General features: G+C 44.3%; 1 protein-coding gene across 1 annotated transcript in view; it reads left to right on the plus strand.

Moving 5' to 3' along the window:
• Positions 1-19,433, plus strand: part of LOC137306337 (chloride channel protein C-like) — a 65,120-nt gene that overhangs the window by 13,038 nt on the left and 32,649 nt on the right. Inside the window, exon 4 of the mRNA XM_067975488.1 lies at positions 14,691-14,857. Coding sequence (XP_067831589.1) covers positions 14,691-14,857 — 167 coding nt within the window. The remainder of the gene's footprint in view (positions 1-14,690; positions 14,858-19,433) is intronic.

Raw genomic sequence — 19,433 nt, forward strand, 5'->3', positions numbered from 1 at the left:
GCCAGCCAAAGGAGAAGCACTAATCCTCTAAATCAGCTGTAAACTGCAACTAGGATGCAATTAAACACCTGAAATAGCAATGGAAAGGCAAAGCCAGCTGTTTACTTAGCAAAATTGCTGTAAAATTGAGCATTACAGTGTGGTGGAAAGCCAATTTTGTAGGCAGGAGCTCCAGGTACTACTGCAAGGACTCATTTTCATTAAATTTTCAAATTGAGCAGGCGGGAAGGACATCCACCGTCAAGTAACAGGGTCTTTCCTTAAATATGCAGATTGGCTCCGATGACATAATTGTCATGCAATTTTAATCCGAGTGAATGGAAAGTAAAATTGGGCAGGGTGTAAAACACACAGTTCCGTGTGATCCCGTCAGCTTCCCACCTACCGGTTTAGGTTAAAATGACCACTTTGGTGTCTGTCAGCAGTGAGGGGAGGGAGAAATGGTTCTGGGTGTGGCAACGCTGGTTTGTAAGTTTCTAATAGATCTCTGCAAACATTGAATTCAATGCTTTGTAATTGATTCCTGGATGTGCTTTTACCTCTCTTTCTGTTTCTTTGTCTTTCTTATTCTTGGTTTCTCCATCTCACAGCTGTCACGAATTAGCATGTTGACATTTTCTATGTATCAATAAAATACAGGTAATGATAATCAGAGCGTTTCTCTTTGCCTGAGAAGCTTTCAAACTTGGTTGTGATCTTCCAGAATTCCCCAGATTCTAGAATGGTTCCAGTGGATTGGAAGGTAGCAAATGTAACCCTGTTATTCAAGTAAGGAGGGAGAGAGGAAACAGGGAATTACAGGCCAGTTAGCCTGACATCAGTAGTAGGGAAAATGCTGCAATCTATTATTAAGGACGTGGTAACAGGGCACTTAGAAAATCATAATATGATTAGGCAGAGTCAACATGGTTTTATGAAAGGGAATTCATGTTTGACAAATTTATTAGAGTTTTTTGAGGATGTAACTAGCAGGGTAGATAAAGGGGGAACCAGTGGATGTCGTATATTTGGATTTTCAAAAGGCATTCGATAAGGTGCCACACAAAAGGTTGTTACACAAGATAAGGGCTCATGGGGTTGTGAGTAATATATTAGCACGGATCGAGGATTGGTTAACGAACAAAAAATAGAGAGTAGGAATAAATGGATCATTTTTAGGTTGGCGGACTGTAACTAGTGGGGTGGTGCAAGGATCGGTACTTAGGCCTCAGCTATGACCCGCATGACCTGCTGTCAGCTGGAGTGTCTATTTAAAGGGCCATTGCATCAATGGCTTTTGCTGGAGCAAGGAGCAAGTAGAATGGAGCAGCAGAGGGACAAGCCAGCTCCAAGATTCAGTGACGCCTCACTTGAGGTGCTGCTGGCTGGGGTGAGGAGGAGGAGGGAAATATATTACCCGGCCAACAGGAGGAAGCGCCCTGCCTCTGCCACCAAGAAAGCCTGGCTCAAGGTGGCAGAGGAGGTCACCAGCAGCAACATATCCCGCACATGGGTCCAGTGCAGGAAGCATTTCAATGACCTAACTAGGTCAGCAAAAGTGAGTACACTGACTGATTCTCCTGCATTCCATGGTGCACATCACCACCACCTCCCCACCCCCCCCCCCACACCCCTCAACTCATTCTGCATTGCCAAGACTACTCCATCACATCACTCCTCACACCCACTTAGGGATCATCCTCAACTTACCTGCACTTCCTCAGCACTTCCTCACCTCCCCATTAGTCACCCCACCACTACCACTCACCCCAATACTCATCCAATGTGATGTCTCTGTCTCATACTCACCCTCTGATGCACCTCTTTCACGGTCAGCCTCACCCAAAGCAATGCATTCATTGATTGGCCACTTCACCATCGCTCACTCACACGTCTGTACTTTCTCCCCATCTAGAAGAGAGAGCAAAATACACACGAGAGGGCGAGGACTGGAGGGGGGCCACAACAAATAGTGGTCCTCACAGACACGGCGGAGGAGGAGGCGTTGGAGATCAGCCGCACTCCTGAGTGCCTGTCCATCGGGGATGCCGAGATTGGCACCCTACAAACTCCTGGTGACACAGCTTTAACATTCATCACACACAACATGAATTGATGTTAACAATGCTTGGCATGTTGAACACCTCAGTATGCTCATCGCAACATTACACATCTGTGATGATGCTTAATATTGCCTTCTGTTCTCTTCCAGGTCATTCAACGAACGAAGTAATGGGAGAGGGCGATTCCTCAGAGGAGCTCCTGGCCTCTGAGGGCACACTGTCACATCTTAGTAAGCCATTCAACAGCACAGATACTCACACCTCGGTGGGTCCTATTAGTCAGTTAGTTGGGTTGTCACCTTGTGAGTCACCACACACAAGTGAGCACGAGCAGACACTTTTGGCAGGGGCAGGTGTGGAGAGTCCGTGTCGGTGGGTGCGCTCCTCTCTAGGCTCTGCTCAGCTGGACGCAGATGCTGAACCCCCGGGGGCCAACCTTTAAAAGGAGAATGATCGAGGGACAGCAGCACATTTGTGAGGTACTGGAACAAGTGCCACACGCACTCTCCACAATAGCGCAGAGGATGGAGGAGTCCAACTCTTGCATTAGTGGAATCTCTGAGATAGTGTCACAGGTAAATGCGGGAATATCTGCAATGGAGAGAAGGTTAGTCTCCATTGAGCTTCATGCACGGGTCACAAATGAGTCCATTCAGGCCCTGACAATGACTGTTTGGACTCAGGGTTAACAACATTCTGCTGCCCTAAACTAGCAGACAGAAACTTTGCAACTGGGCTTCCAAGGCATCGCACATGTCCTCCAAACTGTTGGCACCACGTAGAAGTGGTAGGAAGAGAAAGGCTAAGGTTTTGTGATCACGAAGGGTCTGCACAAGGGTGCTTGACAGACTGTCATGTTTTTCATTTATATTTGTTTTTTGTTAAATTCATATTAAATGTTATACTTCTCATCACTACTGCCATGTCTTGCCCATTTTTGACTGCCTTTTGTGATAGCACCCTTTCATGAGGTTCACCATGAACGGCAAGACTTGATGCCACCCAGTGGGTGAGTTTACAGTGGATGTGTGTGTAGTTGTTGGTCTGTTTTGTGCAGGGGGTTGGTGGGGGGAGGGAGCTGGTGTTGGTGTTGCTCTTTCCAGGTGGTCCGAGGACTGGACTATTCTCATTTTGCGATCTCATGAGAATCGTTCAAATATTAGTGACTCCCCGGCTTCACTAGCAATCAGGTGAGCTGCTGCTCTGCCGATGGGTTCCTCCTCCTCCTCCTCCCCCTCATGCTCGTTCTCGTCCTCCTCCTACTCCTCCTCAATGTTGATGGCAGATGGATAGGGGCATGGGGCCTCATCAACCAGTAACCCTCTCTGTAGCACCATGTTGTGCAGGACACAACACGCTACTATAATGCGACCAACTCTCACTGGTGCGTATTGAAGCGCTCCCCCAGAATGATCGAGGCATCGAAATCGCATCTTCAGCAGTCCTATCGCATGTTCAATTATAGACCTGGTGGCGATGTGACTGTCATTGTATCGACGCTGTTCCTTGCTGATGGGGTTCCTCAGAGGTGTCACGAGCCATGTGTGCATGGGGTAGCCCTTGTCTCCGAGGAGCCAGCCCTTAAGACTGTTTGGTGCGTGGAAGAGGTCTGGGATGTTGGATTCCCTCAGAATGAACGAATCATGGCAGTTGCCAGGGAATCTGGCACACACGTGAAGAAATCTTTTGCGGTGGTCACAAACGAGCTGAGCATTGATGGAGTGATAACCCTTTCTGTTGATGAACAGTCCTGGCTCATGTCAACGTGCTCGGATTGCACCCTGTGCCCATGGGAAGCCAGCCACAGAGTGGAGTCCTGCTGCCCTCTCCGTCTGGCTGTTGTCGTCCATGGAGAAGTTGACGTAGTGCGAGGCCCTGCGAAACAAACCATCAGTGACTTGCCTTGTGCACTTGTGGGCAGATGACTGAGAGACACTGGCGATGTCACCGGTGGCACCCTGGAATGATCTGGAGGCGCAGAAGTTGAGGGCAGTGGTCACTAACTGCAACGGACAATGAGATGCCACCAGGCCTAGCTGGGAGCAGCTCAGCATGAAGGATGCTGCAGATGTCTGCGACCACCTGGTGACTCACTCTCAGCTTCTGTAGGCACCGCTCCTCAGAGAGGTCCAGGAAGCTCAGCCTTGGTCTGTAGACCTTCTCACGAAGGCAGTGCCTCCTGTGACGTCGCTCCCTCAGTTGTTGCCCTCTGTGCTCTTGTGCAGGTCCCTGTGGTGCACCTCTGTGTTGTGGAGCTCCAAGTGGCTGAAGTGCACGCTGTGCCTGGCGAGGATGGTGATGTTCCTCATCCTCTGATGTACTGGTGAATGCAGCCATCGCATCCTCCATCCTGATTGTGTCAGTTTGAGGGGGTCCAAAAAGTAGGTAAATATGTATCAACAGAACAATTCTGAGTGTGAACCAAGAATTTTCAGTCTAAACACAAAGATCTCCCAGCCAAATGTTTGTCTGAGAGAACTGAGTGCCCTGCTGCAATAACTCACCTTTTATCCCCATCTACCAAACAGGGATTTAAATATCTAAATGGCTGCCGGCTGCAACCCGCCTAGTTTCCCATGGCGTGTTTCACATAGCACGGGAAACACGTTGAGGCAATGTTAAAATCGCTTGCCAGCATGATTAATTACATTAAGGCAGATTTCAAGTACTTTAAGTACTTCAGTCGTTGATTTAAATATCATCCCACCGGCTTTAATTGCTGGCGGGACTTCCGGGTTCGGGAACGGCGTGCGTACCCAGATTCTTCTGGGTTGTGCGCGTTTATTGGAGGGTTGGAGCCGGGATTCCTTCCCGCTCCATAAATGCCCGATTTTGTTTGCCCCCAGCCCCCAACCCACCCGGACTTCGGAAATAAATTTGTGCCCAAAGAGTTTGCAAAGGGATATAGACAGGTTAAGTAAGTGGGCAAAAAGGTGGCAGATGGAGTATAATGTGGAGAAATGTGGGGTTATTCACTTTGGTAGTAAGAATAGAAAAACAGAATTATTTTTTAAATGGTGAGAAATTTATAAATGTTGGTGTTCAGAGAGACTTTGGTGTCCTCGTACAAGAGACACAAAAAGTTAGCATGCAGGTACAGCAGGCAATTAGGAAAGCAAATGGCATGTTGGCTTTTATTGCAAGGGGGTTGGAGTATAAGAGTAAGTCTTACTACAGTTGTAAGGGCTTTGGTGAGACCTCACCTGGAGTATTGTGTGCAGTTTTGGTCTCCGTAGCTAAGGAAGGATATACTTGCCTTGGAGGCGGTGCAGTGATGGTTCACTAGATTAATTCTTGGGATGGAAGGGTTGTCCTATGAGTAGAATGGGCCTATACTCTCTGGAGTTTAGAAGAATGAGAGATGATCTAATTGAAACATATAAGATTCTGAGGGGGCTTGACAGGGTAGATGCTGAGATTTTGTTTTCCCCTGGCTGGAGAGTCTAGCACTAGAGGGCTTGGTTGCAGGATAAGGGGTCGGCCATTTAAGACTGAGATGAGGAGGAATTTTTTCACTCAGAGGGTTGTGAATCTTTGGAATTCTCTACCCAGAGGGCTGTGGATGCTGAGTCGTTGAGTATATTCAAGGCTGAGTTAGATAGATATTTGGACTCCAGGGGAAACAAGGGATATGGGGATCAGGCAGGAAAGTGGAGTTGAGGGCAAAGATCAGCCATGATCTGATTGAATGGCAGAGCAGGCTCGAGGGGCCGTAAGGGCTACTCCTGCTCCCATTTCTTATGTACTTAATTTAAAAAGAGCTTAAAATAGGATGAGGAAAGATTCCCTGGAGTAAATTTTCATCTTCTTCACCTTTTTTTTTATTCGTTCATGGGATGTGGGCGTCGCTGGCGAGGCCAGCATTTATTGCCCATCCCTAATTGCCCTTGAGAAGATGGTGGTGAGCCGCCTTCTTGAACCGCTGCAGTCCGTGTGGTGACGGTTCTCCCACAGTGCTGTTAGGAAGGGAGTTCCAGGATTTTGACCCAGCGACGATGAAGGAACAGCGATATATTTCCATGTCAGGATGGTGTGTGACTTGGAGGGGAACGTGCAGGTGGTGTTGTTCCCATGTACCTGCTGCTCTTGTCCTTCTAGGTGGTAGAGGTCGTGGGTTTGAGAGGTGCTGTCGAAGAAGCCTTGGTGAGTTGCTGCGGTGCATCCTGTGGGTGGTACACACTGCAGCCACTGTGCGCCGGTGGTGAAGGGAGTGAATGTTTAAGGTGGTGGATGGGGTGCCAATCAAGTGGGCTGCTTTGTCCTGGATGGTGTCGAGCTTCTTGAGCGTTGTTGGAGAGTATTCCATCACGCTCCTGATTTGTGCCTTGTAGATGGTGGAAAGGCTTTGGGGAGTCAGGAGGTGAGTCACTCGCTGCAGAATACCCAGCCTCTGACCTGCTCTTGTAGCCACAGTATTTATTTGGCTGGTCCAGTTAAGTTTCTGGTAAATGGTGACCCCCCAGGATGTTGATGTTGGGGGATTCGGCGATTGTAATGCCGTTGAATGTCAAAGGGAGGTAGTTAGACTCTCTCTTGTTGGAGATGGTCATTGCCTGGCACTTGTCTGGCGCAAATGTTACTTGCCCCTTATGAGCCCAAGCCTGGATGTTGTCCAGGTCTTGCTGCATGCGGGCTCGGACTGCTTCATTATCTGAGGAGTTGCGAATGGAACTGAACACTGTGCAATCATCAGCGAACATCCCCATTTCTGACCTTATGCTGGAGGGAAGGTCATTGATGAAGCAGCTGAAGATGGTTGGGCCTAGGACACTGCCTTGAGGAACTCCTGCAGCAATGTCCTGGGGCTGAGATGATTGGCCACCAACAACCACTACCATCTTCCTTTGTGCTAGGTATGACTCCAGCCACTGGAGAGTTTTCCCCCTGATTCCCATTGACTTCAATTTTACCTGGTAATCTGGCGGAGCATATTGCTCCTCTGTCATAGAACCCGCCTGATTTTCATTCCATTGATTTAATCGGAATGAATATTAGGCAGGTTCTATAATGGACAAGTGATCCGCTCCATCGGATAACTGCCCAAGCGGAGAAGACAAAAAAAAAATCCACTGTCCCTTTCTCCCTGCCTTGCTCGCTGTCTCTCTTTCAGTCTCTCTGAGCATGATATGTTTATAGAATGTTTACAATTTGAACACAAACAGAAACTACAAGAAGTATAGAGTTATCACAGCTTGGCATTTATTGAAATTGTTTTCTGTTTTCTCTCTCACAGACAACCTCTCTTTTAAAAAAAACTCAATATAAACCTTACCTGACTAAGATGTTGACGCGCTCTCCCTGTGTTTCCAACTCTTTCCCCCGCCCACACTGACGTTACTCTGATGTGGAGATGCCGGTGATGGACTGGGGTTGACAATTGTAAACAATTTTACAACACCAAGTTATAGTCCAGCAATTTTATTTTAAATTCACAAGCTTTCGGAGGCTACCTCCTTCCTCAGGTGAACGATGAGGAAGGAGGTAGCCTCCGAAAGCTTGTGAATTTAAAATAAAATTGCTGGACTATAACTTGGTGTTGTAAAATTGTTTACAATTGACGTTACTCTGTCACTGCTTGCAGAAAGTAGCAGAAGTCTTTCCTTATTGACTCACGAACCTCCTTATAATTGATTCATTAAATTGGAACATTACTGAGGTTTGTCCATTGATGTATTCAGCCTCACCACTAGGTGGCAGGATTTCCAAAGTTTTAGGATTTAGGCACACGGTTTAAAGAAGATCTGAATATGTTTCTAACAGTGAAATTATTGGCCCCTAAATTGCTCCAAGTGGCAAACCAGCAGTAGTTGCCGCTCATTAGATTTAAATTCACCCACTAGGTTACCATGTTCTTTTTGGCGGCAACTTCCTTGAAGTGCGAGTTCAAATAACATCTTTCCCAGGCTGTGTGGGTGGTGAAAGATTCGCTAATCAACCAATCAGCTTGAAGCAAGCCACGCTGTGAGAACCAGGAAGAGCAGTTCATTCACAAATAACGCAGACCAAAAACCCGTTTGTGCCCGATAAGGTATTATAAAATGACATAGAGAAAGCAAAATAGAGAGGATAAGATTAAAAGACTGAGATAAAAGAGACAGAAGGAAAAAGTTTAAAAATTAACATTTAAAAAAAATTTAAATTAAAAAAAGTCCAAAACTATTAAAATCGGAAGCTGTCAGATCGCTGGCGAACTGGGAGGAGCAAGTTCCAGGTTTCCACGTTTGACTGCGCATGTGCGGCTGCTGGGAACTTGTTCTTCAATTTCGCCACTAATAACAGTTGGACCCACTGCTATTTTGAAAGCAATTTCCGGCCCAATATCATGCACTGAATTGCCAAATTTTTGGGAGAATGAAATAATAACTATGTAGCAACAGTGTTTATGTTACTAACAATAACAATATTAGTAGCTTCTCTCCAACTTTTGAAAGCTCTGTGTCACGTTTGCAACAGCTGTGGAAGAACATTGCAAATATATAGTTGTAGTAAAATGCAAGGTTGGTTGCGTATTACAACTGTCCTGTATTAAGGGGGTACAATCCAGTGTACAGTGACATTTTAAAATAGAGGAAGCAGTATTGTCATGATTGACAATGTAATGACATTATTGTGACACTGATTGCTAAATATTCTAATCCTAGTTTTAATATTTGCAGCAGATGCTGGTTTTTCCAATGGCCAGTTCGTGGGATGTGAGCTGAGTGGTTAGAATAGCTGGTCCGGGAACTGAACTTTTCTGAGAACTTTCATTATGATCATTACATTTTTCCAACATATAAGTTAGAAGCTTACATTAGCTTTAAGTTTTCAGAGGAGATGTAATTTCAGGAAGCTGATGGGTCCTTCACTCATGTTTCAGACTCAGGGCTCTGACTCTAATTGGATTAACACACAGGTGAACAGTGGAGGTCAACAGTATTAGTCCACAAACTAAACATTCCTCAAACTGATTTCCTGTATGAACAAAAGGTACTAGATCTTTTTTTAAAACATATTTCACTAACTGCTGCCTACTAGGAAGATATAATAAGGGCAGGAGGGGGCACCACAGCTTCCAATAGTTGATTTGCTTGTTCGTCTATTACCAGGATCTCCCATCAATCCAAATACTGTATAAGAGAAAAATAAATCAGCAAAATTATTTAAAAATGAAAATGCAATAATTTGATACTAATTGTCACTAATTGTCATTAAGGCAACCTAGGCCTCAGTGAATATTTTGTGCACTGAAGTGAAGGATCTGTCAAAGTGAGCTTAGAAACAACATGGTTTCTCACAGTGATAACATTAATATTTTAACTGCATTGATTAAAGAAACAAGCCATATCAAAAGTCAAGAAACTTCCTGTTACAGTAAACTGAAGAGTAAATATTAATCTAGTTCAGTGTCTTGTTTAGGCATTTCACTTGCCAAAATTCTTAGTATAATCAATCCAAACTACTGCAGATTTTTTGAGAGATTTGATACTGTTCTTTTGTTCAAAGAAACCCACTCACCAAAAACTATTAAGATTTTTAGGTTATATTTCATGCACTAACCTAAAACTTTTGAAACACTAAAGGATTTTGAGCAGTTCTGCAAATGTTGTACACTTTGAACCAGAAACCAGACTAAGCATCATGTAGCGAGAAGTGAAGGGAATAAATTCAAGGACTAAACCACACTTGGGCAGGAACCCATTACTAGGATTAACTGGGATATCCTGTATAATTATATTGTTAATAAATATACACAAATAATATCCAGTCGAGTACCATTTAGAATAAGTGAACTCTTAAACAAGATGGGAAACTATTATTTAAAATTTCACTTTCTGATAAATAACATCAGTTTATAAACTTATTTAAAAAATAAAATTTTTGACAAAGCAGTCTTATACAGCCAAACATCTTTTGTATCCCACTGGTTATAACATTCTGCTACAGTCTAAGCGAATCCAGAACTGATCCAGTAAAGTATAGTGTCTAATACCCAAGCTGTAGTCAAGAATATTTTGGTCACTCTGATTGGGGGAGGGATGGCTTGTGTGGGAACACTACAAATGAGAACATATTCCTGATGTTTCATCCAAAATGATTGATCAGTAGATCTTAATGAATGCATGCCTGTTCTTTAAGGAAATAATTGAGGCACGTTTTCAAATAATTTCGACTTTGTTTTACTTTCTCGTAGTCTGAGAAATGGAAATGAAATGCACAATAGAGGTAATTTTATGAACTTATGCCTTTCTCCAATGTTCCATTGGTCTCCACCAAAGTTATGGCGAGAGATCGGGAGAGCCTGTGTGAAAAATCAATGCTTCTATGCCTTGAATTTTGCTCAGTCTGAATAGATAACATATTGCTTTCTTCTAATGCAAGATGAATTAAAAAGAAAACTTCTTTTAATACAATATAGACAAAAGGCAATCAAGTTAAATCTAGGGTATGACTTGTGTTGAGATATAAGCACTGATTTTATGAGGTTTCAATGGTGACTTGGAGACTTGCTGGTGTCAGGAGCGAGTTGCCTCACATACCTGATTTGTGGCACGTTGAATCTGGGTTGTGCGATTTTTGGGATCAAAGGAGCAAGCAGAACCCTAATCTAAATGCAAAAGTTATTTAAATAATGTTGAGTTACATGACCTTGTGCAAAGTTCTAATCCCAGAATGCTTCTCACCCATATAAATAGAAGCTTGACAGTTCAATGGACTTCACCTGGCTTAGCCTAAACTTTGAAGAAAGTTTTTTTTGTTACCGTTGGTTGTGAATTGTAGTTTTTTGCAGCAAGCATTTAGCTACTATTATATTTAACATCTTACATAGGATTTTTGCCCTATGCATGTCTGTATTTTTGCTATAGTCCACAGTTTGCAGCACTTTTCTACGGTCTTTGCCAGTCCTGCTGCATTACAAGTTGCAGCTAGAAGCTCCGATGTTGGAAAGATAGGGTCTCTTTGGATGCTCCCATGGAGCTGCATGAATTTCATGAGGTGGATGATTTGATAAGGGGACAAAAGGACTGATTCCGAGCCCTCATGTTTCCAGTGTAGAGCAGCATTTGCTGGGAATGCATTGTGGCAAATGGCAGGTGCACAGTCCTTGATTTTCTGTCCACTCACCTACTAATGCAAGAATTAAAATCACGGGCATTACACCCTTTGAGTGCCACTTCCTGCTAAAATTGCAGTGCATGGATTCAGCCATGTCTTCAAGTTTAATGACATCTCAGGTGGTACGCTCTGCTCTGTTAATAACCCTGTCTTTATAGATCACTCCTACCATAGTACATGAGAGGAGAGTTGTCTTTGCCGCCTCTGCTTCACTGCAGAGGCAGTGACTGAGCTATGCTGCCTGCCAAACTATGGACTACAGCAAAAATACAGACATGCATATGACAAAAATCCTATGTATAATATTAAATATAATATTAGCTAGGCTGACAGGAAGGAATACCACTCCATAAACTCACAGGTGGCTTCTAACTTCAGAAGTGTGATCCAGCATGTTAATGCCCATTATCCAGGGAGCACCCTTGATGCTTTTATTATGCAGCAGTCCATAGGGCTTGCATTATTTGAAGGTTCCAGGAGAGTGAAAGGACGGATTACTGTTGTGAGACCAGCACTGTACTTTTCACCCATTGCTGATGACCCTGACTAGAACTTCCTACACAGCGTCTGAAACCTATTGCAGCACCTGGAGTGCTCTGCAGCACACCATAGGGATGTTAAAACAATGATTCCCTTGCTTGGAGTGCTCGGGGGAGGTGGTGGGGGGGGGGGGTGGGGTTGCTCTAAGGTCCAGGCAAAGTCTCCAAAATCATTACTGTCTGCTGCAAGCTGCACAATTTTGCTGTTCAAAGAAGAGTCAGCATTCTCTTGGATGATATGTGGATCTACAGGGCTGTAGGCCCAGAGGAAGGGGATGAGGAAAAGAAGGAGATCAACGTGGAAGGAATTGATTTATAGGCAGGGAGACTGATGAATATCTGTATGATTGGGAACTACTTCCAGTAATGGACACTGCCTGCCATCGACAAACTTTGTTTTGTTCTGAAATTCCACATCTAAGAACATGCTGCTTATTGCCTGAACCGCCATTTTTCAACCCACTCACCTTTCCACGACTCTACCCAACAAACAGTGTCTACAGGAAGGAGAAATAAAAAGATCAATATCTGCTTATATTTCTATTGATTATGTCCTCTAAATCCTATACCCATGCTTCCCCTTTGTAACCCTATAAGGTGTGCTTGTCCGACTATGTAATCTAAGATGTCTAAGTGGTCCCTACATGGAAGGAGCAAATATGGTGGCCGGCTGCCATTAGGTGTTGTGGCCCTATGGGGATGCTGATGGCACTGACTTCAGGGTGCAGGGTCACGAGATGGCCTTGTAACAATTGGACTGATGTCTGACAATGCAGTGTATGCCACTCCTTGCCCACTCTCTGGTACTTCAATTCTTCTAGGGGCCTGAGTGGTATAGGAGGATGCAAAAAGGGATACCCACCTCAGCTTCCCCTTCTTCTGTCAAACCTCAGCTGCTGGGCATCCCAGCTGCATGAGCAGTAATCTGCATGAGAGCAACAACATGCATTTATATAGCATCTTTAATGTAGAAAAAGGCACGTCACAGAGATACAATCAAGAAAATGGACACTGAGCCAAAGAAGGAGATATTGAGAGGGGTGCCGAAAAGCTTGATCAAAGAAGTGGGTTTTAAGAAGGGTCTTAAAGGAGGTGGAGGGATTGAGAGAGGGAATTCCAGGGTGTGGGCCCAGGTGGCTGAAGGTCACTAATAGTGGAGCGAAGGGAGGGGGGAATGTACAAGAGGCAAGTTAGAAGAACAGGGAGCTTGGGGGGAGGGAGTTATGGGGTTTGAGGAGGTTACAGAGAAAGGGAGGGATGAGGCCATGAAGGGATTTAAACATGAGGATGAGAATTTTAAATTTGAGACTTTGGGAGACTGTGAGTCAATGTAGGTCAATAAGTACCCTATGGTACAAAAGACGTTGCACTCATCAATAAGGAGGGTATCAATGCAGGGGAATGGAAAACTTTGGAACGCCAAGGGGGAATTTTAACTGACACCGGGTTCTGGGCGGGTCAGGCAGCACGCCCAATGTCATTAGTGTCAGAACTGGTGGATTTGAACTTTCGCACCTCATCAGCATATGATTGGCGGGCTGCCCACCTGATCACGTTGGTGACGGGCAGCGTTCCCTACCAATCACAAGGGGAGCTGTACCACCTCTCATTCTTATTCCAAACACACACTCATCTGTTGCTCGCTGCTTTCATTGCTGGCACTAACGTTCTCACATGGTAGCAATTTCAAACCATGATAGGGAGGGGAGTGTGAAGGGATTTAAACATGAGGATGAGAATTTAAATTTGAGGCTTAAGGGGACCTTGAGCCAATGAAGGTCAGCAAGGACAGGGGTTCTGGGTATGCAGGGCTTGCTGCAGGATAGGATACGTGCAGCAGAATTTTGGATAAGCTGATGTTTATAGAGGGTGGGGATTAGGAGGCTGCCCAGGAGAGAATTGGAACAGTTGAGTCTTCAGGTGATAAAGGTATGGAGGAGGGTTTCAGTGGCAGATGGGCTGAGGCAGAGGTGGAGGCAGGTGATATTACAGAGGTTGAAGTAGGTGGTCTTTGCGATGGAGAGTATATGCGCTCGAAAGCTCAGCTTGGGATCAAATAGGACGCTGAGATTGCGAACTGTCTGATTCAGTCTGAGACAGTGGCTAAAGAGGCTTATGAAATTGATGGCAAGGATACGGAGTTTGTGGTTGGGGCCGAAGATGATTGCTTCAGTCTTCCCAATGTTTAACCAGAGGAAATTGCAGCTCATCCAAGATTAGATATTGGACAAGCAATGTGACAACATGGAGGCAGTAGAAGGGTTGAGAGATGTGGTGGAAAGGTAGAGCTGGGAGTCATCAGTGTACATGTGGAAGTTGACCCCATGTCTGTAGATGATATTGTGAAGGGGCAGCAAGAAAAGCTGGCCTAGGACAGATCCTTGGTGGACTCTGGAGGTAACTGTGCAAGAGTGGGATTTTGGCTCATCCTCCTGCATCTGCAGCAAATGTCCTGCTGCAGATTTTCCAGCATTGAAGCGGTGGGGATATCACTGGGAGCCTGCCTTGCATGTTTAATGATCTCCGACTCAGGAAAATTGCTCGTAATCACTGTTTGGCCAGGGCAGCAGGTGGAAGTCTCGCCCCAACCCACTTTCAGTGGTGAAACTACTTCAGAGGAAAATCTCACTCAAGTACTCAACTAATTTAAAATACATACCTATTATAATCTGACAAAATAGTGATGCTGTGTACAGCAGAAAGTATTATAGTAAAATTTCTGTTCTCTTATTCTGTTTGGTACTTAATTTTGAATTTGTGATTAATAAAAGTAAAAATTAAAAAATGGGGAAATGCTCCAAAATTGCTTTTAAGTTGGTCTTTGTGATTTGATTTCCAGAGAAGACACATCTTAATTTATTTATTAGCCAGCAGTCAAGGAAGCCAACAGTGTAACCCCTCCTTAAGGCTGTTAAAGCATAAAACTTACCTAACATAACTATCATTCAGATTTGTACCTGTGATAGGCTTTAGCTTGCTCAAATCTGATCTCATATTCTCAATGTTCTTGCAGGTGGAGCTAACCAATGATGTACAATCCTTACTGCCAACAATGGTAGCTGTTATGGTGGCCAGGATGACTGGAGACTTTTTCAACCGTTCGCTGTACAGTTCTTTACTGGAGCAAAAACGTATTCCATTCCTGGAGCCAGAGCCACATGTCTTCTACCAGAAGAAACCGTAAGTACCTTCTGAACCTTGCAACAGCCCCAGCACCTCACCTAGATATAAACGGGGCATCTATTTTATTGAGTTTGAATAATTGGTTTATTCAATTATTCAAACTCAAGCGTGTCAACGTTTGAGTTTGAATAATTGAATAAACCAAATTAAGAGAATTGCAATATACAGGGCTGATTAGAATGGGATTTTAAAGGATTATTTATACTGAATTCACAATTAGAAATCAGCTGGGATTTAACAATTCATTACAAAGGGTGAACATATAGGGGCTGATTTTCCTCTGCATTACGTCCTGTGAGCAACTATTTCTGGGGTGTAACACAGAGGAAAAAGGGGAGAGACTCCTTCATAGAATCATAGAAAGTTATGGCACAGAAGGAGGCCATTCGACCCATCGTATCCATGCAGGCTGATAAAGAGCTATCCAGCTTAATCCCGCTTTCCAGCACTTGGTCCATAGCCCTGTAGGTTACGGCACTTCAAGTGTACATCCAAGTACTTTTTAAATGAGTTAAGGGTTTCTGCCTCTATCACCCTTTCAGGCAGTGAGTTCCAGACCCCCACCACCCTCTGGGTGAAAAAATTTCTCCTCAGCTCCCCTCTAATCCTTCTACCAATTACTTTAAATCTATGCCCCCTGGACACTGACCCCTCTGCTAAGGGAAATAGGTGCTGCTTATCCACTCTATCTAGGCCCCTCATAATTTTATATACCTCAATTAAATCTCCCCTCAGCCTCCTCTGCTCCATTGAAAACAACCCCAGCATTTCCAATCTTTCCTCATAGCTAAAATTCTCCAGTCCTGGTAACAGCCTCGTAAATCTCCTCTGTACCCTCTTTAGTGCAATCACATCTTTCCTGTAATGTGGTGATCAGAACTGAATGCAGTACTCAAGCTGTGGCCTAACTAGTGTTTTATGCAGTTGTAGCATAACCTCCCTGCTCTTGTATTCTGTGCCTCGGCTAATAAATGAAAGTATCCTGTATGCCTCTTTAACCACCTTATCTACCTGTCCTGCTACCTTCAGGGATCTGTGGACATACACTCCAAGGTCCCTCTGTTCCTCTATACCTACAATGCATTACCTCACGCTTCTCCGGATTGAATTCCATTTGCCATTTTTCTGCCCACCTGACCAGTCCATTGATATCTTCCTGTAACCTACAGCTTTCCTCCTCACTATCAACCACACAGCCAATGTTTGTGTTATCTGCAAGCTTCTTAATCAGGCCTCTTACATTTAGGTCTAAATCATTTATATATACCACAAAAAGCAAGGGACCTAGTACTGAGCCCTGCGGAACACCACTGGAAACAGCCTTCCAGTCACAAAAACACCCGTCGACCATTACCCTTTGCTTCCTGCCACTGAGCCAATTTTGGATCCAACTTGCCACTTTCGCTTGGATCCCATGGGCTTTTACTTTTCTCACCAATCTGCCATGTGGAACCTTGTCAAAAGCCTTGCTAAAATCCATGTAGACTACATCAAACACGCTACTCTCATTGACCCTCCTTGTTAACTCCTCAAAAAATCAATCAAGTTAGTCAGACACGAACTTCCCTTAACAAATCCATGCTGACTGTCCTTGATTAATCCGTGCCTTTCTAAATGACGATTTATGATGTCGCTCAGAATTGTTTCCAATAATTTGACCACCATCGAGGTTAGACTGACTGGCTTGTAATTACTTGGTCTATCCTTTTCTCCCTTTTTAAACAACGGTACAACATTAGCAGTCCTCCAATCCTCCAGCACCACGCCTATAGCCAGAGAAGATTTGAAAATGATGGTCAGAGCCTCTGCTATTTCCTCCCTTGCTTCTCTGAAAAGCCTGGGATACATTTCATCCAGGCCTGGCGATTTATCTACTTTTAAAGATACTAATCCCCTTAATATTTCCTCCCTCATTAAGTTTATCCCATCCAATGGTTCACACTCTTCCTCCTTAACTACAATGTCTGCATCGTCCCCCTCTTTTGTGAAGACAGACGCAAAGTATTCATTAAGAACCATACCCACATCTTCCGCCTCCACACATAGGTTATCTTTTTGGTCTCTAATAGGCCCTACTCTTTCCTTAGTTATCCTCTTGCTCTTTATTATTTATAAAACATCTTTGGGTTTTCCTTGATTTTACTCGTCAATATTTTTTCATGCCCTCTCTTTGCTTTCCTAATCTCCTTTTTAATTTCAGCCCTGCACGTTCTATACTCCTCTAGGCTTTCTGCAGTATTAAGCTCTTGGTGTCTGAGATAAGCTTCCCTTTTTTGCCTTATCCTACCGTGTATGCTCCTTGATATCCAGGGGGTTCCAGATTTGGGAGTCCCACCCTTTTTCTTTGCAGGAACATATTTGCTCTGAACCCTCACTATCTCCTCCTTGAATGCCTCCCACTGCTCTGACACTGATTTACCTTCAAGTAGTCCTTGGGCTTGACTTTGTGTCGATGGAAATAAAAACCGGAGAGACCTAAAAGGGGCTGCCGATTTGCTATCAGCTGTTTTACACTACCATACAAAGTCAAAATGACTCCCCCCCCCCACATCCCCTGGCTGTGTCTGGTCTACATCCTGTTTACACAACACAGACACGCACACACTTCACAGGTTGTGTAGGGGTGTAATCACTGCACCTGAAGCCGGAGGAGGAAGAAGGAGGAATCCCTTTGTACCTATGCTACTTGGAGGAGGAAGAGGAAAAAGAAGAATTGATGTCAGGGATTTGAGAGCATTGTAGATGGAGGTCTCCTTTCAGCTATTACCCTGCCACCCAAATATATTGGTCAAGGGGAATCATCAGGACCTGATATGATTCATCAGGGAGGGAGGGAGGGACAGAGCTGCACAACATACTGCAGGAGGATCTTAGCCCAATTCTAGAGCAGACATGCCGCAGCCAATGGCAGCGAAAGTGACTGCAGCCCTGAACTTTTTGTCTTGGGCTCTTTCCAAGGGGCCAGGGGGTTATCAGTAGCAACAGTTAGTTTGCTGTGCATCACTGTATAAAGCAGGTTCATTGATGCCTCGTTTGCCCGAACAAGCTGCTTGCATGATGCAAGCATGCACAATAGGAAGTAACAGGAGAAAGCCCCAGGTCTTTATTTCATGGAACCCATATAATCCTACTCATTCCTGCTCAGTTACAATGCTGGATGCAGAAGTGCATCATGTTCCCAGTGATAACATTGGTAAGCCACAAATTGAATGTTGCATTCACATCATTTGCATCTCATTATAATACACCTGTCCATATTTGGGCAGACGTATTGTATGTTCAATGTCACTTCCAGTGGGAAATGGCAGAATTTGAGTCAGTTGCTGGGACCTGTTTGAACAGCTCACTGCCCCATCCAGTTTTCCTCACCTGCCTGCCCTAAAACCACCAGAATCCAACATAATGACAGAAGGAAATCTGTGCCAATGCTCTGACTATGGTCTAAATAGTGATTTGTATAAGTTTAGTATTACATATTTGCTTTTATACTCTGTGATCCTGGCTGGGTGACCAGAGGTCAGCATGAGAGCATTCTTTATGGTGTCTCGAATCTGGGCTTAATTTTCCAACAACATTTTATGAAGAAGTCTTTGGTGCCATCCTCATTGCACATGTAGAATCATAGAATCATAGAATGATATAGCACAGAAGGAGGCCATTCGGCCCACCATGCCTGTACTGGCTCTTTAAGAGAGCTATCCAATTAGTTCCACTCTCCTGCTCTTTCCCCATAGCCCTGCAAATTTTTCCTCTTCAAGTCTTTATCTAATTCCTTTTTGAAAGTTATTATTGAATTTGCTTCCATCACCCTTTCAGGCAGTGCATTTCAGATCATAACAGCTCGCTGCATAAATTCATTTTTCCTCTTGTCACCTCTGGTTCTTTTGCCAATCACCTTAAATCTGTGTCCTCTGGTTACCGACTCTTCTGCCACTGGAAACAGTTTCCCTTCATTTCCCCTATCAAAACCCTTCATGATTTTGAACATCTCTATCAAATCTCTCCTTAACCTTCTCTGCTCTACGAACAACCCCAGTCTCTCCAATTTCTCCACATAACTGAAGTCTTTCATCCCTGGTACCATTCTGGGAAATCTCTTTTGCACCCTTTCTAAGGTCTTGACATCCTTCCTAAAGTGCGGTGCCCAGAATTGGATACAATACATGATGCTGACAATTTTACTGCTCCCTTCAGCTGCCAGTAGGACAATTGCAGGCAACTCCCCTTTAAGGTTGAGCAACAGCTCTTTAAGAGCTGCTAGTTCACTCGATCCTGCAACTCTCAGGCCAATGTGCATTTTTCAGGGAACCTACTGAAATGAAGGGGAGGGGAATGACTCACTACACTGCAAACGAGTGCAGCCACAGTTGCTGGACTTAGGAAATCGGTGCTCTGAGCTCAGCTGGGCTATGGTAGAGTTGTATCTATTTCTAACGCAGCAATTATCAGTAATGGGAAACACTTCACTCATCTAGCAAACTGGAGAATGTGCCCGTGGCTTTGGGCAGATGAGTATTGAGAAAAGCATCAGTTGAAGTGAAAGAAAAGATCTAAAGGCAAAAGAGTGAGACAG

This window comes from Heptranchias perlo, chromosome 3, assembly GCF_035084215.1.
Source record: "Heptranchias perlo isolate sHepPer1 chromosome 3, sHepPer1.hap1, whole genome shotgun sequence".
Lineage (NCBI taxonomy): Eukaryota > Metazoa > Chordata > Chondrichthyes > Hexanchiformes > Hexanchidae > Heptranchias > Heptranchias perlo.